Here is a 22691-nt window from a genome sequence, read left to right on the forward strand (position 1 = left end):
GGTGGTCGTGAGCGCGTTCTCTCTCTCTCTCTCTCTCACACTCTTTCTCGAACAAAGGACGTGGGGGTAGGGACGGACTTGGTTGGCGCTACGGCGGGCTTCAAGCAAGCGAGTGTCAGCCTTACGGGGGCCTTATAGAAGGCGAAAGTGGCGGGCGTATATAAGGCCCCGAACGCCCGGCAATCAGCATCCAGTTCACTCCTGGACTCACCCGGAACATCGTGAACGAACAACAATGAGGAGTTTGGTACGACAACCATATTCGCCTCGAAGTGTGCGCGTTCAGTGCTTTACGAGTGTTTCCTTTAATGATCGTTTGTTCTATGGAACTCGCGAAAAGTGCCGATTTTCTTTTGAATTTTAACAAGAGTGTTTTACCATTTTGTTAATCCGTTAATTCACAGTGATTACTAAAGTTTTTTGCAAGGTTCAAATAAATGATCAAATTAGTTGTTATTACTTTTATTTTATTCGATAATTTTTTCGCCCACTTAAAAGCTCATGTCGCATTAGAACAATCGCGCTAGCATTGTAGAAAATGGTTCTAAGTTTTACATTTCTTATAGATGAACGTAGCTGTTATCGCCCTCGTCGTATCGACGACGTGGGCCGAGGAAGCCGTGAAAACAGAGGAAAAGCTGAAGAAGAACGAGAAGCGTGGACTTCTCAATCTGGGCTACGGTTACGGTTATGACGGTGGTTACGATATTGGCCAAGGTGCTGAGCTTATCAACGGCTTGGGATATGGCGCTGCCCCCATCGCTCACAATTATGTTGCTCCCATCGCACATAGCTATGCTGCCCCCGTCGCTCATGGCTATGCTGCACCTATCGCGCATGCTGCACCCGTTCACGCTGAGACTCACCATGCGAAAATCATCACCGTGGAAAAAAATGTTCCAGTGCCCTACCCCGTAGAGAAGCATATCCCCTACCCAGTCGAGAAACACGTACCTTACCCTGTTAAGGTGAGTAAACTTTGAATTGAACAAAAACGAAGAAAGTTTTAATGCAAATCAACGGTTATTCTAATACAATGGATCTCGAATTCGTAGGTTCCAGTGCCACAACCCTACCCCGTCGAAAAGGAAGTTGCAGTTCCATACAAGGTCTACGTCAAGGTCCCAGTCCATGTACCACAACCGTACCCAGTTGAGAAGCAAATTCACGTCCCAGTACATGTGCCAGTCGACCGCCCAGTGCCTGTTAAGGTCTATGTGCCTCAACCTTACCCAGTCGAAAAACACATCCCTTATCCCGTGAAGGTTCCAGTCCCACAACCCTACCCAGTTGAGAAACAAGTTCCAGTGCCTGTGAAGGTCCCTGTTCATGTTCCAGCTCCATACCCAGTTGAGAAGGTCGTCCATTACCCAGTCAAGGTTCCAGTCGACCGCCCATACCCTGTCCATGTTCCTCAGCCCTATCCAGTTGAAGTTGCCAAGCCCGTCCCATACCCAGTTGAGAAGCAGATACCATACCCAGTGCAAGTACCCGTAGACAGGCCGGTACCAGTCCACGTCGACAGGCCCGTGCCAGTGCCCGTAAAGGTGCCCGTGCCAGCTCCATATCCAGTTGAGAAACCAGTGCCGGTACCAGTGGAACATCCAGTGCCTTATCCCGTCAAAGTCCCAGTTGACAGGCCTTATCCCGTCCATATTGAACGACAAGTCCCATACCCTGTTGAGAAACCAGTCCCATACCCCGTTAAGGTACCAGTTGCCGTGCCCGTCGTCCATCAAGAGCACTACAGCCACGTACCAATCAAGTCCCATGGATGGCAATAAGCCATTGACAGTCACCGTCATCGACTCATCACAACGACGAAGTGCCTCATAACAATAATCTACGACTAAGGATCATTACATATTGTCTTTTTGTAAATTATCTTTTCTAAATCACCCTCTACAGTCGCATGACGACTTACTTTTGCATCTAATCAACGATCTTGCAGATCGTAGCTAATTGACTGTCTATTATTTTTTTTATAAGCTCGGGACTGTCGAGCGAGTGTGTTGCATTTGAGTCGAAGCACCGCATAGCGACCGTCCTGAATATCGTGAGGACAAGGACCTCGAAGCAGATTATTTTGTATGATTGTTTTTGTACCAACTTAGGAGATTAATGTATTTTTTTATACGGAAGTGACATAAAGAACAATTGAAAAATTAAACATAATTATTGTTTTTTTTTATTTATGCAAGTACCTCAGTTTCCGTCAGACATGAAACACACGTAAAAGTGCAGCTTCGATATATACGAGTGTAACGGAAAAACAAATAGCAATTCAAAATTACATAAGCGATTTCATAAGCGTAAAGACCCTTTATTCCGATACACGACTCACGTGTGTTGTCATCGTGGCTTTCCAATCAATATCGATTTATTCACGGCTCATAATTTGGCACAGCCAATTCTCCAATGTTATTCAAACGACAATCATAAATCGGCAGATTAATGACTCTCATGGCGAGTAAAAGACAAAAATTCCCCTTGCTGATTTCGTCAGCTCTCCGGAGCACGCGAGAGTTAAAGCAAGCTGTAGAGCGGTTGTTGGAAAATGGCAAAGGAAGCGGGCGCAGTGATGAAAATCGATCGACACACTCGCGCGCGCATACGCTACGTGCGCGGTGCGTCTCGTTGCGCAAAGATCGTCGCGCGGAAATCGCTTGCACGCGGTATATAAATTATACGTTAGTGCTCCGCGGCGGCGGTCTGTTCAAATGAATATTCGGCGTGTACGCTTTTAAACGCTCGACTGCGTCGCGCTAATACGATCCCCTCGCATCGCAAAATTGCCGTGTAGTCAAAAGACTTGCGAAAGCATCGGCGATGTGATCGCTATCGATTACCGATCGTAAATAGTGCTCTGGCAAATTCAAGATGATAAGCCGCTCGTGGAAAACGGAATCTCGTGGATGATGGTGAAAGCTTCGAGTTTGTTTGTTTTTTCTATGCGAGGGGTGATCGATAATCAGGCTATCCGCGTACCGCAAAGATAATCGCTGGGCATTAGTTTTTAACTATAATTGGACTGATCGGAGACCGTATAAAAAGGTGTAATTTTTTCATTAGATTTTCGTAAGAGCCATAGTCAAGTTTTGTCCTCGATCCACGCGAGCGAGAGAGAGAGAGAGAGAGAGGGAGAGACAGACAGATAGACTGACGACAGAAGCGTAGGGAAGGGAGCTGAGAAAAATGGGTGAGAATAGGTCTTGCAGTTGCCGCGTAGCCGCTAATTATACGTATGTATATATTAGTCAAAGTCAGCAGCGGCATACTCAGGTGGAGCCTCCAACGTGCTGTCGATTTCGCAATTTTCCCGCCATTCACTTACGCTCGCCTCCGCGTATGTGTATGCGCACTGCTGCTCTAGCAAATGCATTTGCAGCCACAATAACAAATAATCATTAAGAGTACACGGTCACTCGCGCAACAATGCTCAAGCGTATCTCCAAAACGAGCGAATTTGATTCTACGTCCGTCCGTCACGCAGCGCAAACCTATGATGAAAAGGTCTGCGAAAATCTGAATTACCGGCTAAAATAAGTATTTAAAAAGAAGAGAGAAAGAAGGAAGGAAGGAAAAGTGAAGAACGAGGTCGATACATCGTGTGAATAGAGCGAGGCAAATTGCCGGCGGTCGCTAATTTCACGCGACAATCGGGCACTTCTGAAACGCCCGGCGATATACAAAAGAGCTACATGGGCGACCTGACTCGCGCGACAGACCTTACGTGTGCTTATTCCGTTGCATGCGTGTAGGAGAGCGCAGAAGGCGAGGAGAGAGTTGCGCAATCCATTATTAGCGGGAGCACACACGACGCCACTGCCGCCGTTGCAAGTCGCGCGGGGCTGAAAGTAAGAGTCCTCTTTGTATAGCTACTACGTATGCCCGGAGTCAGAGAAAGAGAGACGCGCTACCTGGGCAATTGTCATGGAACTGGGCCGAGGCGAGAGAAAACAGTGGCAATGTGATTTTCTTCCTTGTCGATCAATGCGACTTACAGGCGCACCGGTCAACGCTCGCTACATGATTTCCATTTCTTTTGGATACGCTGCGGTTACATTGCCAAGTTGATCGCGAGTGTTCGTCAATTTCTTCGACTGTTGCGAGAATCCTACTGTAACGTTTCGGATGATTTAAAAGAATATCGATGAAATTGAGAAATCGCAATGAATATCGCTTTCCAATCGAATTTTCTTCAAATCGTTGAAAAGCTCCGCGATGGCTGAGTGACTCCAGTAGCTAGCGCTCTGAGCGCGTGGTGGAACTTGCTGGTGTTCGCAATGGTTATCGCAGTCGGCAATGCAGGTAGCGAACGATACGACGAAAGTCATTGAATTAAGAATATTTTAAGCTTTCGGCGCTACGAATGTAAAATGATTGTTAACAATCGTGACGTTCTGCTAGAAAAAAGAGATAGAACTTGCGTGCACCTACAATCGCTCGAAGCTACAATGATCTAACTGAATAATGAATTGTTCGAAAATTACGCGAACAAATTTACTTCCGGCATTGCTCGAAAGAAGTAGTTCCAAGATAAAGCGGTTGCAAAACACGATGACGTATTCGAAATTGTGTTTGCGTGTCTAGCCGATCGCGAGCACTTACGACTCGTAGGCTCGTGAGATCTCGCTTAAACCAAGGCCCACTATGAACCTGTTTATAGGTGCAGTTAAAATCGAGTCTACAATCTGACTGGCGCGCGCGCGTGGGTGGCACACAGCCACGAAAATATAAACAATGCTTTCTGACAGCTGGTGGAGAAAAGTCTCGATGGAAAGGTACAGATAGGCGGTGTGGCTAGAGGTCCAACGGGAGTTACGTCGAAGAAAATGTATTATTCAGGCGCGATTATTAAGGGGGAAAGGAGACGAACGACGTCTTAACGACAGACGAGTTTTGACATTACGTAATGTCTCGTTTCGTGAAATACTACGCTCCGACAGAAGATGCGAGGGATTATTTGGAAGGCGCATTCGGATCACGATTACAGAGGTGACGAAAAACTTTTGCCCGAAGTGAGAACTGCGATTCTAACGGGAGATAGATCGCGTGTGTATGCTGGAGGGGAAGCATTTCTTAATTTCCAGGCAAGTATATACCTCGGAACAAACGCATGTGCAAATGATATAAAATTGTTGAATAGCAGCTAGCTTATACGCGTCGCGTTGGCCTTATGAATAACGTGTGAAATTGTTGGAAGGATGTCGGAAGAATGTGAAATCTGGCGTCCTTGTTCTCGATCAATCGGTAACAAAGAAATATGCTGCTTGATATCAAACATATACAAGAATATCTAATTACTTTATTGCGATCGGATGACAGCATTTCAGATTACATCAGGTCATTAGCAAAACTTTGAGTAGGTATATCATGAAGAACTTTTTCCAGTGCATAATTAAAATGTCAAAAGTACTCTGCTAATTAGATATGCTGCAAGGAAATACGGCATCGAGTGTACATTCCAATTAATGATATTCTCATCGCGCGAGCGTTGATGTATTAACATCTAAACGTTGAAAGAACGTTCTAGCGTATAATTCAATATGACTTTTACTATTCATAATTCGTCGAGCTCGCACGCAAAAGAAAGAGTTATAAATTTGATTATGCAGCAGCAGCTCGCAAGCTGAATGTCGATTATGATCACCAGGCAGCAGCAGCAGCAGCAGCAGCAGCAGCAGCAACAGGCCTACTAACGCGTCCGCGCGGACGCGGCGAGAGCATCGCGCGTAAACGAGAACGTTGAGCGTGCTCAGGCAGCCGTGAATAATAGCCAGTCGTGGCGCCAAGCTACTGGCGTGATGAGAGGCTATGAGCTTGATCGCCCAGTTTCCAATGGATTCTCTCGCGATTCGCTCGCGTGACCGTCGTGCTCCTCGTTGCAAATCTTTTCCCCTTTTCTCCCTCCTCCCGCTCTTCTCTCCCTCATCCTGAATTTCAATATCGATCGTATCGCGCCGGCGGTTCATTGCTCGTCCATCTAACGATACACTGCCTTTTCTAAATCAGAATTATGATGTTTGATTGGCGATTATACCTCTTGCTAATTTCATTCAGATTGCTTTCTATCGCTCATTCGCTCGCTCGTTTTCTGTTTCATTATGCTGATTGGGGGAAACTTGAGCAATTGTTTCGAGGAAAACTAACATTTTCACTTGCGAGTTATGGCGACGCTTGATCGTTTTGTGTCACTATTCACGTAACATATTTTATTTGTCAATTTTCTAATCTACTCCAGTGAAAAAGATATAATCGTTTCAAATTCAGTTATATAGTATATAACGTCATAAACATTTTATAATCCTGAGAAGTAAATGAGAAAATTAATAGTCAACGGTTGACAATAAATTTTTTTAGTTAGTAATACATAATTCTTGAAGAATTCGCAATTCTTTGTCCATTTTTTTGATAAAAGACTGACGTTATAAAAGTAAATTAAATTCTATTGTCTAATATACTCAGAACGCGGCACCTCATTTCTAAAATGAATCTGAAAATTCGCACTGTAATGCGATGATATTTCAAGTATTTCTACAATCAATTCAAAAAACCTGCCCAGCACTTTATTAAGGTAAAAAAAATGTTGGGCAACCAACTGCATCTCAATTTGATACAGCACGCAAAAAGACAATGTTATTTCCGTATGGTGCATGCAGAGCTTATAAATAAAAAGGTGCGCGTAATTGCATCAGATGCGAGCGCGTCTACGAAAAAGAACAAGATTGCAAAAGTATATATTCTTAAGGATGAGCGAGCTTGGAATTTTCGCTCTCTCGTCGGCCGCTATTAGCAAGGACATTGCTCGCCGGCTGCAGTAAAAATTTCACTTTCAGGCGCGTGCTCGCGGTCCACACACGCGCGCGCATTGCTCGAAAGCGAAAACGCCCCGCTACAAGATTTGCCCGACGTATGTACACGATGCGCTGGACCAAAGCGTTATAAAGAGCGAAAACGCACGTAGGTGCTCGTTCAGTTGCGTCAAACAACGCTTGAAGATTGCTGCTTGCGTATTTTCTTTGAAGCTCTTCTAGAGCACGAAACTTTTCGTCATGAGACTCATGGTAGGTTTTATTATCGACCGTGATTATCTGATTTTCGTTCGTGGGTGAAATAGTGCAAAAGAAGTGCTGATTTCGACGAAGCTTTTCAAATAAAAATAAAAATAATCATGTTCTTTATGTATGTTTTTTGCTAGTGTCGCGCTTCGATTCTACTCGTGATAATTGCATTGACCGTGATGATTGATCAAATTGACTCGAAAATCAAGAAGGTCGAGTTCCTCATTGATAAAACTACCAATCGCAGAATAGGCTACGTAGTGACGAAAGTGCATCCAATAGACCGCAAGGATGATTTGAACGATACCAAAGAGGCAAAGTTGGAGGTCAAGGAGAAAAAGAAAATAGATCGAAACAGTTTGGGCGAAGATGATCGAGGTGAGCGTGTGCGTTAATTTTAGAACTCACATTTTGATGTGATAACTACCGTCCACACTTTCATGCTTTTTGAAAATAACAAGCACTTAAAATAAATTACTGTGTTTAAATCTTTCTCTTCCAGACTTGACGAATGAGATGTTTCATATAGATCAAACTTTAGATGCACAAGCAGTAGAAACATCATTTTCAAGTAAATTACCTACAGGTGAAATCAGTAGTGCTTCATTACCTGAAACTCACTTAGACCATATACCAGAACAACATGTGAAAACGGTGACGGTTGTGAAAAAAGTTCCTGATCCATACCCTGTTGAAAAAACTATACACATACCTATTATCAAAAAAATTCCCTATGCTGTTGAAATACCTGTACCTGAGCCATTTCCCGTTGAGAAGCCTATTCCATATCCCGTAAAAGTTATTGTAAAGGTACCAGTGCATGTACCAAAGCCAATAGCCGTTGTTAAAGAGTCATACTACCCTGTACACGTTCCAGTCGAGCGCCCAGTCCCTCATAGAGTCTACGTTCCCCATCCTTATGCCGTGGAGAAAAAAGTTTACTACGAGGTTAAAGTTCCAGTACCTGAGCCGTTCCCCATTGAACGTAAAGTTCCTTACCCTGTCAAAGTTGCCGTTCACTATCCTCAACCGGTCCCCGTAGATAAAATCATCCCTTACCCTGTAAAAGTGGAAAAAGATAATCCCATACCAGTACCAGTTATCAAATCCTATCCGGTAACAGTGACTAAACACGTTCCGGTCCCAGTGGAGAAAATTGTGCCGTATCCCGTCAAGGTTAAGGTTGATAATCCAATCCCAGTGCCCTACGATAAACCAGTGCCCGTAAAAGTCGAAATACCCGAGGAGGTTCCTTATCCAATAGAGAAGGAGATCCACGTTGCGGTAGAAAAGGAGGTTCCTTATCCTGTAATAGTGCACGAGGGGAAGAAAGATAAGGTGATCGAGAACAAATCGGAAGAGTCTAAAGAAACTCCAAGGGAACCTCCAAAAGTTTACGAAGACTCGAAAGAGTAGGACAGGTTGTAAAAACTATTTTATAATTTCATTTTTAGGGTATCATTTGTTACTGTTATTTGAATTACTAGTGAAATTATTGAATCAATCAATAACCTACACTGAAATAGTATTGCCAGCACTTTTGTTGTTAACACTTCCGTTGTGATGTTTATAAGTTATAGAATATCCAGTCGAATGATAATTAATGTTTACGATAAATTTTCTAAAATATTCTAAACTATTTTACTTTAGATGTACTTTTTTGATAATATATTAACTATTTATATTTTAATCAGTATTTTCTTATTATTTAATGTAAAAAACTATAATCGTGCGCTTAATATAAGACCTATCGAAAGAAATCGAGATGAAAGTTACGAACGATAATTATGCAGTCACGCCAAGTGCCTATATATGTGCAGCTCTTGATCGTTTGTTATGCCGCTGTGATCATGATTAACTGTAGCATTCACTGCATGTTCTGTGAATTTTTTTAATTTTTTCCTCCTCGCTAATCGCAGCGTATTAACTCGGTTAATTATCTTAAATACGCTGTTTAAGCTATAAATCATGAAGGATGCGTCTTAATTGTAACTCTCGACAAACAGATGGAAGAATATTGAGTTATATGAATTGTCTAGAAGTACTGTATCAATTATGGTTTATATTATCTAAAAGTACAAAAGAAATATTGGGCATTCGTGATACATGAATAATCGACTTTATGATTCTAATAAGAAAGCTAGCCAGAAAAATAAAATCTTTTGAATAATTAGAATTAAGGTATATTGAAATTTATAAATGTCATATAAACAGAATAATTGTAAAATTATAATATGAAATTATAAATCTATTATAAAAATTAAGCGTCACATCAATTATAAAATTACTCGAAATAAAAAAAGTAAAATGTTACGACCTATTTGATAGCATGCCTCAGAGTCGGATACAATTATCAATCTGGTACAAAAAGAAAAGAGAATGGTCAAGATATTGTAGGTATTAAAATGTCTTGTCGTTTAAAGCTCGGACGAGAAAGTGTCCGCAAGGTATAAATATTACTACAAGCCGTCAATTCAAACTTCAGTTAGTTCAGTCTAGTGCCTCAGTTAATCCACGAGCACATCGTCATGGGACGTTTGGTTCGTAATGATAATTTTTTAAGCAAATTTTACTAACGAGCAAAGTGTCAACTAATACAATTGTTTACATGAAAACGTCACTATAATAATTTTTTATTTATTATTTTCATACTCAGAGTTGATACTTTGAAAACGCTAAATATTTTAAAAAAAGTAAACGATGGTTCATGTCTCGAAACAGTGGCTCGCAACATGGGCTGTATTGCTCTACAGTTCTGTAGCATTCGCGGGTTACTCCACTAACAAAAAAGACTTGGAGCGCGCAGCTGAACTCGCAGTCGAGCGAGCCGCTGAAAAGGCTGCCGAGCGTGCGGTAGAAAAGGCATTGAATTCCGGGAATTCATCTACCATCACAGTAACCGTAAAAGAAGCCTACGAGAATACCAAGAAAACAGCCGAAGAAGCTGCCGCACCAGGTTCCGAGTCAACACGACCGCATAATCCGCAAATGTACGACCGTCAGTATGCTTATACGCCACCGGTAGACGGCGATTACAAAGTTAGCGACTCGGCTGAAGCGGAAGAACTCGGGGTATCCAAAGAGTCATTGAATTCGAGTGTCGAAGACTTGGGATCAGCAGAGGTTACCGAAGGATCTGCTGACAAGGAACCCGAGGAAGAAGTTGACGTTGATCTACCACTGGAGCTCGCAAGTTTTGAGAGTGTTAAAGAAAATGCTGACGAAACAACGGACTCATCGGGAAAAGATTTCGATGTTTCTCTCGGAATAGATTTCGGTCTCGATTTTGGTAGTTTAGACATGAGTGGTGATTTTGGATCGAAGAGTAGCGCCTCCAGCAAAACCGAAACGTATTCAACGTCGGTTTCAAAAGATAACGGATCAAATCCAGTGGATGTCAGCGAGGACGAAGACGCGGAAGTCTTTGGAATGTACGCCTCAGATTTTGAAGGATCTGGGTGGTCGAGTAAAAAGCAGAAAGGTTGGGTGAGACATAGACCACTCTGGGATGACACTAAAAGTCGGGTAAGTCGGGGAAGCTTATGGGATGATATAATGAAAACGGACAAAGCCGACGAGAAAAAACGAGATAAAAAGTCATCTGACAAACCGAAGCCGAAACTTTTCAAGCGCAATGCTGGTGATTTCGAGGCTGCCGAGAGTGGTACCAATCAAGTTGCTGTGCCCTTGGCTTCGCTCTCGCTGGATCCCAAGGCACCTGCATTGCTCTATCAGTTACTTCAAAAAGAACTGAAATATTCCAGCAGCAACTACAGCATCAAATCACCCATACCAATGAGACTTTATGTGACCGTTCCGGTGCCGTATTTACGAGCAAACAATCACGATAATGACAAGGAAGTTACGCATATTACACCTAGACCATACAGAACGACTATTGCACCAAAAGAAATCAACGACGAGGTAACTATTTTATAAACTCGAATGGTGTTTTTAATACGATTTTTTTGACATTTAGTTTGTACATCTCTTTTTGTTTTTAAGATTGACGACCAAGGAGCAACCGAGACGAAAAAGCCAGCGAAAAGGTCAAACAATTTTGGATCCCGAAACAACTTGCCTCTTGTTAATAGAAATAATAATTCCCAGAATAATTATCAATCACGAAGAGAACAATACAATCGCTCGTTAGTTCAAATAACAAAGCATAAGGTCGAACTGAAGAGTTCTACGACTAAACCGATCCTCGAAACCGCACGTATAAAACAAAATTCGTGAGAATACTTTTAATCTTGTGTACTTACGAGACTTATCAAAATACTTGCATGTATTCTTAAAGGAAAAAAAAAGATAATTTTCAATTTCTCGCTTTGTTTCACTAATCTATACTGCCATCGTCAATCGCCGAATATAACAATGTCATCATCGAACAATCATAAACTTTTTATAACCACTCAATAAACATAATTACTTGTAAGAAAAATAAATCATCGATTTTATTTCACTTACCTTATGTATGGGATGTTGGCTGGAATATGATATTTGGCGCCGGGATCAAAGTCATCCTCAGATCTCAAGTAAGGCGGTTTGACACCGGCGTAACGTTCCTTTAATCGATGCCAGTGACAATTGTACTCCTGACGCCCGACAACGCCACGGAAAATATCCCAACGCCATTTGTCTAATGCAATACTGTAAGGCAGTAGGACTAATTTCTCCATGGCCAAGGCGAAGAGGTAATTTATATCAGCCGCCCCTTCGTCTACGTATTTATTCCCTAATCCTAAAGTTTGTAAATGCTTTGGTGTTGCTATACTCAAAGCAACAGCTTCTCCGACTGCCTCATGAAAACCTAAAATAATAAAAAAGAAGCTTTTTAGATTCATGTAAAGAAAACAAACGTGAGATCGGCAGTATTTTTCAAAATTTAATAGACGAATAGATAACATTATTTTTTGGCTGTAGAATAACTTTTACTCTCTGTTTTTGTACGATATTATTTAAAAGAACGCCCGAAGATAGAGAAAGTCGAATTAGCAATGATAATAAAATTTATTATTGCTCAGTAGTGAGAACAGTACCAACTTTTGCTTTCTTTCCTGTTGCCGAAAGAAAGGTACAACAAAAAATTCACTTCCTTCACGGGAAATGATAAACACCAAAAGTATATTGATCAGTAAAATATATTGGTTTGTTACATTTTTACGATAGCCTTACCAGGATTTGCTCCATCGCGGAATTCACGAGGTAGATGACTGTAGCGAAGGAAATACTGTATATGAGCCATTTCATGATGTACCGTTATCAAATCTTTCATTGTAACTTTAGTGCACATTTTTATTCTGCAAATAAAAAAGTGTGTATACATTAGTAGCCCACAGAACGGATAACCAAATAATGGATTATGAATATTGTTATTACCTATAATCAATACGATTACAAAAGTCCCAAGCTGAAGCTTGGCAAATAAGAGGTCGATCACCTGGATCGACGATTAAACTTCCGGCCCAAAATTCTGGCGGAAGGGCACTCAAGTTTAGTGATATGAAAAAATTTTCTCCCACTCGGAACATGTCGATCGGAGTGTAGCCCTGTAAAAATGAAAATTATTATAACATACACATGATTAATAAAATTATAGTATTTACAGAAGCAATTTTATTGCGAACCTGATCTATCATTTCTTGCGTAACATCCAAATAATTTTTTCCAGGGTAGGGCTGTGTCATGTCCAAAATATTCGTCCACGATTGTCCCCAAATGTTGCCTGTATAGAAGATGAAAAAATCAATACTTTTAGAAATAACTATACATTTAATTGCATACATATTTGAATGCAATTATTAAATTATTTACACGTGCCATTGAAAATGTACGTGTGAAATATCCTCATTCGATATAATGATATTCGTGATTGTATTTAAAAAGAAGAAGAAAATTACCAAGTATATGACCGGGTAGTGGAGCTTGACCGCTTATCTTTTCTGGTCCATAAAGATCCCTCAGTCGTTTACGCACGTAAGCGTGCAATTCCTCGTATAGCGGCTTTATTTGTTCCCAAACATCGTCGATTTCTCGCTCGAAATCGAAACTTTCATAGGGGAACTGCCAATAATCCGCAGCATCAGTAAAATCTAGAAGGTAATTTCATTTGATTAATTATAAATTTGGGTAAAATCATAGTGTTAATAAATAAATTGAAAAATCACTTACTGTTCATGCGTGCAGCTTCGTTATTCAGATTAACTAATTGATGATAAAGATCCTTCATTTGCGAGCCACTTCTTCGCCTCCATTCAAGCCAAACCCATTGTAATTCATCCCAATCACGACTGCGCGCCATAATTGTTGATATTTCTGTATGAAAAATAGTTTCAAAAATATCGAGAATCGTATTATCATTGCAGATAGAATTATGTGTTTTCGCAAACTTACCAGGAAATAGTCGTAAACCACATCGAAGAGGATCTTTGTATGCGCATATCGTAGCACTGTTGTAAATCGACAGCATATCGTTGATGAGTCGATTATACTAGAATTAATTTAAAAAATTCTTTTAGATCCTTGTCATAGTCTAGAAGAAAAATTTAAAATCAAATAATAATCCTTACCCTGTCGAACTGATCAGGAGGAAGAGCCGCGGGTCCAACTGCCGACAAATACCTAAGCCTTCTTCGAGTGGTCGGATCCCTAACAGAATTAGGATCAATTTTGTTGATCTGCTGCCACGAGTGAAATTGAAAGTCGGCATAATGTCTCTGTGCTTGTAGCTGCATAACACAACAATAAAAATGTCAATTAACGAAGAATTTCCATTTATATCGCACAGTCGCGTGAATGCCAACAACAATATCCGCGTGCTATTATAATTACTGTTTCTTTTTTTCAAATGAGACTTACATCACGCACGTTCCGAGTTTCCGTGAGATTAACCAGTATCTATATAGGATAGAAGCGCATCGCAAGCGCGACGTGCCATTTCCTCGCCTTTTTTCATTCGCTAATGCCGTCGAGCTTTACCGGTAGAAGATAATGCTTCGAAGTGCTATTTTTCCGTGTCGAAATCTCTCGCTAAAGTTATGTTATCGCGCGCGCAGGCGTGTTTTCAGTACAGAATATTGTACGCGAGTATTTTTTCATGGTACACTTCGATATGTTTCGCATCCTATGTGTAAGGAAAATATCGAGGTCGATTTGGATCGAAACGTCTTGTAATCGATGGACCATCAATCTCTTTGATAAATCGACCTTTATCGACATATTCGGAAAAACGTGTGTGCAAGAGAGAGACACGTGTATGTAGGTTAATTGGTGTACGGATATACGTGCGTACACAGGAATATCGTTGTTCACTTGTCTTCGAAGGAACATTTTGTTTCGAGCCTCGTTGAATACCCTGGATCTTCGTAGATTGCAAAGAAAAATATAAGGAATCGAAATTGAAGCTATTCTATGCCCGCGCGTGCATTGGTAAAATAAATACTACTCCTTCTGAAGCATTTTTCGAAAAGAAAAATTGCAATAAACAAAAATGTGAAGCAAGGCAAAAAGAAAGCGGAAAAAAGCTGGTAAGATTTGAATGAACATGGGAGGGGGAGGTACTTGACCGCGTGTCTGGCTTAGTAGTCGCTGGTGCGCGCGACGATAGTTAATGCGTCGCTTACTCAATAGGCAAGCGACGATAAACAATAGCATCGCCTGGGAATGTTTCCCGTAAGAAGCGTCTTTCGTTCCTCTCCTGCTATGGAAATTCACGCTCGGAAGGAAAATGTGCGGGAGTGAACGGGTCGAGGACTCTATATGCATTTCGAGATCGTTTTCAATTACTTTTTCTCTTTCACACAATTATTGTCGGATGCGTGTGTGCAAAGACTATTCGACTGTTTTGTTTGATAGTCCGATGTGAGTCACTCGATTTATTCTTTTAAATCAACAGACGCGTTAGGGATGATTCGACAAGTTTTGTTTTTCAATATTGCTCCACCAATAATTGTCAACTGTTGAATCATTGTCAACTCTCAATGGGGACGAAATTAACGGGCGCTGATATTTCATCATACAGATAAGTGAATATACGGGTGTAAAAAACTTCGAAGAAAGTTATTCAGAATTATTCGGGCATAAATAGGTCGATCGATAAAGACTCGCGTTTCCATAGCGGCACACGTAGCATGTTTCGGTAAATTATGAAAATACCACTACCGTCTGTTGTCACGAATGTATATATTATGAACAATGCTGCTCGAAGAAGCGAGTCCGATTTATTAATTATTAATCAATCCCAGTAGAAAGTTCACTGTATGAAAACGAATGTTCTTTTAACAACATAAATATGCTTTAGGCGACATAACTGTACAAGTTAGCGTAATGCAACGTAAAAAGATAGTAAACCAAATGAAATCATCAAGATTTCTGCAACGTCACTACGTGCGTTACATAATAGCAGTCAGAAGAGCGTGCGATTCTAAACTTCTGCACTTCGTTCTAAACAATATAAGCTGGCTCACCGCTTGTAATTGGCTGACCAGGTTCACGTTCGTCTCGTAGTTCCACTGGGCAGCAACGTTGTTGCTGCATCGCTGAGTGCCCACAAAATCAAGACTCGCCAGAAGGTTTCTTAGATCTGGCTCTGGAGGACGGTATCGATCGTTATCTTGGAACGGCCGTCTATTGCCGTTACGATCAAATCTCTCGTCCTGGAAGGGTTGTTGCCTGTTGCGTTCGCGATCGAAACGTTCGTCTTGGAATGGTTGTTGACGATCGCGATCGCGATCGTCGTAACGACGTTCGTCTTGGAATGGTTGTTGTCGGTCGCGATCACGATCGTCGTAACGACGATCATCTTGGAATGGTTGTTGGCGATCACGATCACGATCGTCGTATCGACGATCATCTTGAAACGGTTGTCGATTGCGATTGAAACGATCGTCATCGTCTGGTAATCGTCTACCCTCGTTTCGATCATAACGTTCATCATCTAACTGACGTCGATCTTCGCTTCGATCATAAAGATCATCACGCAGTGGTGGTAGATCCAATTGGCAGGAGACTAAGTGTACGACGAGGAGTAGCAGCAGCGTTATTGTCATCTACAAAACATTTAGTTATAAAATAGACTATATTTGTTTTCTCATAGTTCTCGTAACTAAAGTAAAAAGACGTAAGGTTACGGAATTTAAAAGTAGATTTTTTGCTTTTACACCAATCCGGTGAGTTTTATTATGACCGTGACACACGCAGTTTCTAAAGGCTAAATATCTTGCAGATATGCATTTAGAATGCATCTGTCAATTTGCAACTTAAAAAAGCTAAAAGCTAAACGTTCTTAGAATGAATAATTGAAATTCGAAGTGCAATTAATGCCTGGCAGTAAAGAAAACTATAATCTCTTTTGAGTTCCCAGTGAATCATCTGACACTTGGAACTATTTGAATAATCGCTCCAACATCAAAAAATTGTTAAGAAAAAGCCACGACGCTCGTTGCGGTACATTACTCATCATTGCAGTCGATTAATATTTCAGATAAAAAGTGTGAATTAACAAAAATAAGTGGGTCGAAAAAGATTTTTATCGTGTACAGAAAGCTGGGGAGGGAGCAATTACCTTCACATTTTTTAGAGGGGTTGAATTTCAAAATAATACGCCTGTTTCTAGAACCTTATTGGTTTTTAGTTCATTATTTGAATACTGAATTCGACTTTTGGTATGTGGAAATAGAAAATATAATGAAATCGTACTAACCGAAATATATCCCTCAGTCAAGAAATTTCTAGCATTAAAAAATAAGAATATTTTTTTTTACAATTTTTTTCTTAAAAAAAATGAAAGATTTTTTCCAAATTTGAATAAACATTCCTCACGAAGCCATTATATTTTCTCGTGTCATGTCGAAGTAAGCATGCAAAACACTCACTTAGCATTTTCATTATCAATTAGACAAACTGGATAAGTAATATGCATACTCTTCGCAGAATCAACACGCGACAGATGCGTAAAAAGTCCATGAATCACAAGCGCATCGACCATTGATATTCAAAAGGATTTCTTAAGTTGACAAACGCCATATCGTTCCCATACTGGTATGCGCCTCTTTGTTTCTCTCACTGCTATTCAGGAAATAGAGAAACTCGTCTTTATGAAAAGTTGTGTCAAGCTGTATTATGAAAAGAAGAATCATAAACGAGGAAGCGAGCAAACACACACACATAGACATGCTTACGACGTGTACGCAAATAACAATTGCTAGTGATATCGCGTGCCACTATACATCCTTTTTTCCCGAATAAAGGAAGAAATAAGAAGTTTCTGCATCAGCGCTCGCAAAATGTCCTCCGCCGATAAATCCTCATAACAGATCTGTGCAAGGCTACAGGTTCAAAGCTCCTCCCTCCTTCTTCTCGCGATCATCTCGTGATACCGTGAGAAAATAAATATCGCGAGCGTGAAAACGCGAGCTGCTCGTTTTAATAGGTAAACGCGCAGGAGTGACATAACTGACAGCTAGGCAGTGCTATGGGCAATATGCGAGGTATGTCAAGGGAAGAGATATTTCACGTTGCATTTCACGCTGATCTGCTTGCCTCTATGAGACTCGTTTTCTTTTGTTATGCAAACTCGTCTCTGCGGTCTTTGATGTCCAAGAAATCGGATAATCTGCTCATTCTACGTTCAATAATTTGTCTTCCTTTGACGTAGACATTAATTTTCAAATGTACACGAAGAACAAAACAGTGACTCAAAAACAATATTGATTCATGCACGAGAAGTAGTAAATTAATCTTAAATGTCAGTTATGATGATTAGTTCATGTAAAACTACTCCGACTCAGTCATGTACTTGAATTTTAAATAAAATAACAGATCGGACACTCACAAAGTGTAATCTTCGCTGAGCGACAACGCCCACGAATACCGGCCGGTGAACCACCTCCATCGGTGGGTATCTTCCTTGTCTTCCCGCAGCACAGATGAAGATCAATTTCTTCACACAGCGTCTCTTCCTTCAAAAATTCGTAAGAGAACCTTCCAAACTTTTAATCAAGTCACACAAATCATGGACAAGTCGCACAAAGTCGAAGCGCCAGTAACAGAAAATAAAGTAAAAACAAAGCGCACGATGGCGTGCGTCGCCCACTTGTTCTCTCGTACGCAAGGAGTTGTAAACTAAAAGCTCTGTGGGCAACGACGTATACATTTATCCCTGCGCTCCTCTCTGTGTGGAACGACACGCGGGAGGTCATCCATAGAGTCGCAGGCCGCCGCTGCCGCCAAACAGTAGTGGGAGGTATGTACACCTGTTGTTGTCATCGCCTCTTTAGCTTCGTCGCTTATACTTACTTACAAGCCTCCCCGCACATGACGTGTTCGTTGACAGCTTACACGATTGCGTGGATTTGGGCTTTTTATTCTTTAGTGGATTTTTATTACGCTGAGTGTGTTACTTCGAATGACTTTTCCTTTTCTTGTAATAAAGTAATTTAGATCGATATACATCACCATAACTATTCAACCTCATATTCACCAACTCTTTTAGAGCCAAATGCAACAGCCAATAAAATATTCATGGCAGACACATTTTCTAGAGTATTATTAAAATGCTTATTGAATAAAATAATAATGCGCGTACTCGTATAAAAAGGACGCTGAGCTCATGTCTGAAATGTAACAACTATTTATGTATTTCCCATGTACGTAAGATGAATCCGTACGACGTACAATCCAGAAAGCAGTCTACAGCTCAACTGACAAGCCAATTCAGTCTGTGTCAAAAAGCTTTGCTAATATTTTACATGCACAAAAATTCTTTTTTTCAAAACCTCGAGTTTTAGATAAAATGTGTTACTAATTATGTCGTTAATTGACTTTTTGAAAATACAAAAGCGTTGAGAGGTTTGCAACATAAAGTGTCAAGGATTTTTTCGTCAAGTTGATTTGTAGTGTGCCACACTTGTAAGTCCTGTTGTTTTTGTGCAATCCTAAGTACTCGAGTAAAAAATACGAAAACCTATGTACGCTAAAAGTGATGAACGTTGTTATGCGGAAATAGGGTCAATGTCGGAATGGAAAAAGTTTCCGAAAAACAACTGAATAACGAAAACAAGATCTTCCAAGAATCCATTAGGCACTTTATTGGACTTACTTTAGCTTTGTCTGGAAATATATTATGTAATTTAAACGACCGAGCTAGATAATTTTTTTGCTGACTTTATATTTTTAATAAGCTCAGGGTTCCATAGATTTTGATTGAGAGATATCGGAATCATAATATTTCTTAGTACAACACTACATTTATTGTCTTATATATGTTTAAATATAAGCCGCTTGTACACAAAAATACGACTCAGACGCTATAAAAACCGAGTCAATGTCGACGGCAGCGTTTTATAAAGGACATTTAAACACCACTATTATTTTTTAATTAAGAGAACGTTTAAAAAATAAGATGCCATAAACTTTGCGAAATTATATGTTTTCTGTTGAACCATGAGCGAAGATGACATTAAATATATTTTCACTAAAAATAGAACAACTCTGCCGCCATCGGAAATTGATCTAAATTAATTGATTGTATGCTAATTTGTCAAGGACAAGAGTGCAATATTTTACATGGCGATGAAAGATAATCGCATGTACACCCTAAGGTTATCCTATTCTGAGCATGATTGTTTTTCTGGTCATTACAACAAATTAGACTTCCAATTACGATAATGTAAGGTAAAAATCTTTAAATAATTCACAATTATGAATCTAAAATTAGAGGGCTTTACTCATTGTCTCGCAAAAACAAGTAATTAACCACAAAACTATACATATATAAAAATGGAAAATTGCTATATATAGAAATGTTGTTCGTTAATTTTTCGCATGCATTACTTCGCGAAGTGAACCGAATGAGAATGAAGCGAGTATCATTGAAATTAAGGTCCTTTTTCCTCTCGACACCTAGATTATTTCCTGCGTAGAATGAGTCAAAGAATACGCACGTCTGCGATAATCAAACACGCAGAAGTAAAAAGTCAAGGATCCTCATTCTTTCGGTTGAAGTCGGGAAACTTTCGTATGGGTTAGGTGGGGAAAAAAGGAGAAATAGAATTGGAATTAAAATATAAAAAAAGAAGAGCGTATACACGCGTACGCTACGTGGCGGCCTCAGCGCTTGCAACACATCACCGCTACCAAGCGCGCGGCATATATTCCCACGTTGACAGACCTAGAGTGTGTAAGCGCAACGGCGGCTTACCTTTTGTTGTTTCGAATCGGGTACTTAGAACTATGATATTCTGCGTAGTAGATAGCCTTCAAGCCCATAGTCGAATATTCTACGCTCTCGTTTCCTTCTTTCGCTTTTTTCTTTTTTTTTTTCTAAACATCGCACATGTTTTATTTCCGCACAGTGGAGATCACGCATACGATGATGTGTTTACTTACAGATACGCTGTATCGATTTCGACTGGTAATTTTAAAGAACATTACACATTTTCTACTCTTTTATCGTTTGAATACATGAGCGATGTCGATTAGAATGTTTTTTCATCGCATTTCATATTTCCGACGTATTTATGCCCATTCACGGCAAATCCATCCAAGTGAGTCGCTCGTGAGCAATCAAATTGTTATCGTGTGTATATTTTACTTTACGATATCTAATTGTCGACAAATGTCAGTAAATCATTTGTATCAATTATTTATACAAAGACTTATAGGCTTTTTTTTTTTAAATACATACCTGTAATCATTCGAAACTATGTGAACAAAACGTCCCCTGCTGAGATCACCGAAATAAAAACTCGGCGACTTTATACGACATGACATCACACGTAAATTTGCAATAGCCAAAGCTTTTGTTCCTACGCCCGGCCATAAAAAATGATAACTCAGGGAACAAGAAATTCCGGCACAAGAGACAAGGTTGTAAAATAAAAAGCATACGAGCTTCTCACCGCCTATCGCTTCAATTTGATCTTGAGCGTTTTCTCCATGCGTTCACGATAAGTCCCCAAAGGTATACATTTTAAAAAACCCAAAAGAAAGAAGCTACAATTACGAAATTTTGTCACAACGGCACATCACCGGCGGCGAAAGCGAGTGTGTTTTGTATTACATAGTTGCAGGAAAGTCCGTACTAGCTGACCTTGACTCACTGAAATACATTTTAAGCTAAGTATCTCGTACATGCATCGCACTACCTAATTTAAATTTTTCGTATTACGCAAAGCATTTTGGCACATCGGAGTCTCAGTCGCAGACCCATCGCTATCTGTAATAAAGTAAAGTATTGCATTACGTAGGTTACTGATGGATTTTCGTTCCAATTGAATTTGAAAGCGAGCGTAGCTGCAATACGCGCGAATGGGTTCCACAAATATTGCAGTGCCAGCGTATAAAGGAGTTATTAGATAACTTTGCGCAAGTAGAAAGATCACGCAGAGCAAGAAAAAAATAAACGAAGTCCTATCGTGGATGTGTATCTCAAATAGTACTAAGATTATTGATCCATTCTGTTCTTTTCCTTCCGCGATAATTATCCAGCTCCAAATGCAATGGTATGCAATTGCGTGCAGACGCGTTGCTTCAAATTCATTCGCTCGGTCGTCAAAGTGCCTCTTGCACGCGTTAACTCTTTTCATCACATTATTTTGCATTAACAGTAGAAGCAGAAGGAAAAGAGTGGCGACTTGCGAAATCGTGCAGGAACGGGGACGCAGTTCTTGGCTTTAATGCGACGATTGACACTTTGCAAGTCGGCCCATTGTCTGGTTTTCTTCATTTTTTTTCCTCTTTCTCTCTCACTCACTTACTCCCTTTCTTTCTCTCACTCTCTTGCAATTTCGTGAATTTCGTGCGACGTTGACGCTTCAATTGTTCGGCTGTCACGATGTCACGAGAGGTGCCTGTTTTTTTCTCTTTTTTCTTAAAACATGCACCCAGCGCAAAGAGCAGAGCCGTTCAACGCAATTCCGCGAACGTAAACACATAGTCGAGGTTTTCTTGCCTTCTGCTTTGTTGACTAATGGCCGGAGAATATAGACTGAAAATTGGGTCTTAGATAATGCTAGTCAAGCGATATATATATGTACATTCCTATTTTATCTATTATTATATTGAGACAATTCAAAGCGTATTATACGCATGAAACAATAACTGACGCATGCATTGCTTTCCGTTTGTGTAACAATCTTTTTCCGGTCGTTTTTACATATAAGTAGAGGTTGTCGTCTCTCCGTGCCGATCCACGCCCAAGTTTTGACGTCAAGTGTGAAAAAAAGGTGAAAAGAAAAATAAGCGTGTCAACGAACACGTACGTACCCGATTCGAGACTTGTATCTTAGCAAAATTAAACGAATCTCATAGTTAAAAGTAAATTGCACGCGATTGCGTGTAATTGCTTATACGGACAACGTGATTAATGTCGAAGAGATATATCATTTCGAAAATAAACATCGTGCTACGGCACTGGAAAATGTATAATATTCTTAGCCAGCGCCATCAAGAAGAGCGCACAACATAAAATCGTCGCATTGACCGTATAGCAAACAGCGCGCATCCTTGATAATAGTTACGCTAGCAATAAAAGAAACAGCAGCGAGCAGTAAAAATAAGGAAAAAAAAGTACGTCTCGTTTGCCGTAAAGTAAAACGGTAATATTTGAAACAGAAGCAATAACGG

The 22691-nt window shown here is 40.3% G+C and overlaps 3 protein-coding genes across 7 annotated transcripts in view; 2 read left to right on the top strand and 1 right to left on the bottom strand.

Moving 5' to 3' along the window:
- LOC131664287 (angiotensin-converting enzyme) overlaps window positions 1–18656 on the bottom strand; it is a 30741-nt gene extending 12085 nt beyond the window's left edge. The window contains exons 1-13 of one of the 4 annotated variants that reach the window (XR_009301928.1): window positions 17899–18655; window positions 15533–16114; window positions 13637–13795; window positions 13461–13557; window positions 13239–13382; window positions 12968–13159; window positions 12695–12792; window positions 12447–12616; window positions 12243–12367; window positions 11535–11877; window positions 8064–8370; window positions 7819–7980; window positions 7675–7764 (exon numbers count right to left, since the gene is read on the bottom strand). Coding sequence is in view for 3 of the 4 variants with exons in the window: in XM_058935259.1 (XP_058791242.1) it covers window positions 5484–6006; window positions 11535–11877; window positions 12243–12367; window positions 12447–12616; window positions 12695–12792; window positions 12968–13159; window positions 13239–13382; window positions 13461–13557; window positions 13637–13795; window positions 15533–16114; window positions 17899–17958 (2493 nt within the window). In the remaining variant the exon portion in view is untranslated. The other 3 variants (XM_058935261.1, XM_058935259.1, XM_058935260.1) reach the window with 3 other exon arrangements.
- LOC131664291 (uncharacterized) lies at window positions 207–1874 on the top strand. Its single transcript, XM_058935267.1, has 3 exons — window positions 207–247; window positions 567–968; window positions 1056–1874. Exons 1-3 carry the CDS (start codon window positions 236–238, stop codon window positions 1782–1784), a joined length of 1143 nt encoding a protein of 380 aa, XP_058791250.1. The 5' UTR covers window positions 207–235; the 3' UTR covers window positions 1785–1874.
- On the top strand, window positions 9170–11434 carry LOC131664289 (uncharacterized). 2 transcript variants are annotated; one of them, XM_058935266.1, is made up of 3 exons: window positions 9170–9604; window positions 9786–10988; window positions 11070–11434. In XM_058935266.1, exons 1-3 carry the CDS (start codon window positions 9593–9595, stop codon window positions 11301–11303), a joined length of 1449 nt encoding a protein of 482 aa, XP_058791249.1. In that variant the 5' UTR covers window positions 9170–9592; the 3' UTR covers window positions 11304–11434. The 2 variants fall into 2 exon arrangements, with proteins under 2 accessions (XP_058791249.1, XP_058791248.1); XM_058935265.1 differs by having other exon boundaries at window positions 9170–10988.
- Window positions 18657–22691: the final 4035 nt, after the last annotated feature.

This window comes from Phymastichus coffea, unplaced genomic scaffold (assembly GCF_024137745.1).
Source record: "Phymastichus coffea isolate CEN01 unplaced genomic scaffold, Cenicafe_Pcof_1.1 PCOF00043, whole genome shotgun sequence".
NCBI classification, from domain to species: Eukaryota; Metazoa; Arthropoda; class Insecta; order Hymenoptera; family Eulophidae; genus Phymastichus; species Phymastichus coffea.

Coding starts and splice junctions, on each gene's coding strand:
- LOC131664291 (XM_058935267.1), top strand. Junction 969..1,055: donor ACGTACCTTACCCTGTTAAG/GTGAGTAAACTT, acceptor TCGAATTCGTAG/GTTCCAGTGCCACAACCCTA.
- LOC131664289 (XM_058935265.1), top strand. CDS start 9,765: ATGGTTCATGTCTCGAAACAGTGGCTCGCAACATGGGCTGTATTGCTC. Junction 10,989..11,069: donor CAAAAGAAATCAACGACGAG/GTAACTATTTTA, acceptor TTTGTTTTTAAG/ATTGACGACCAAGGAGCAAC.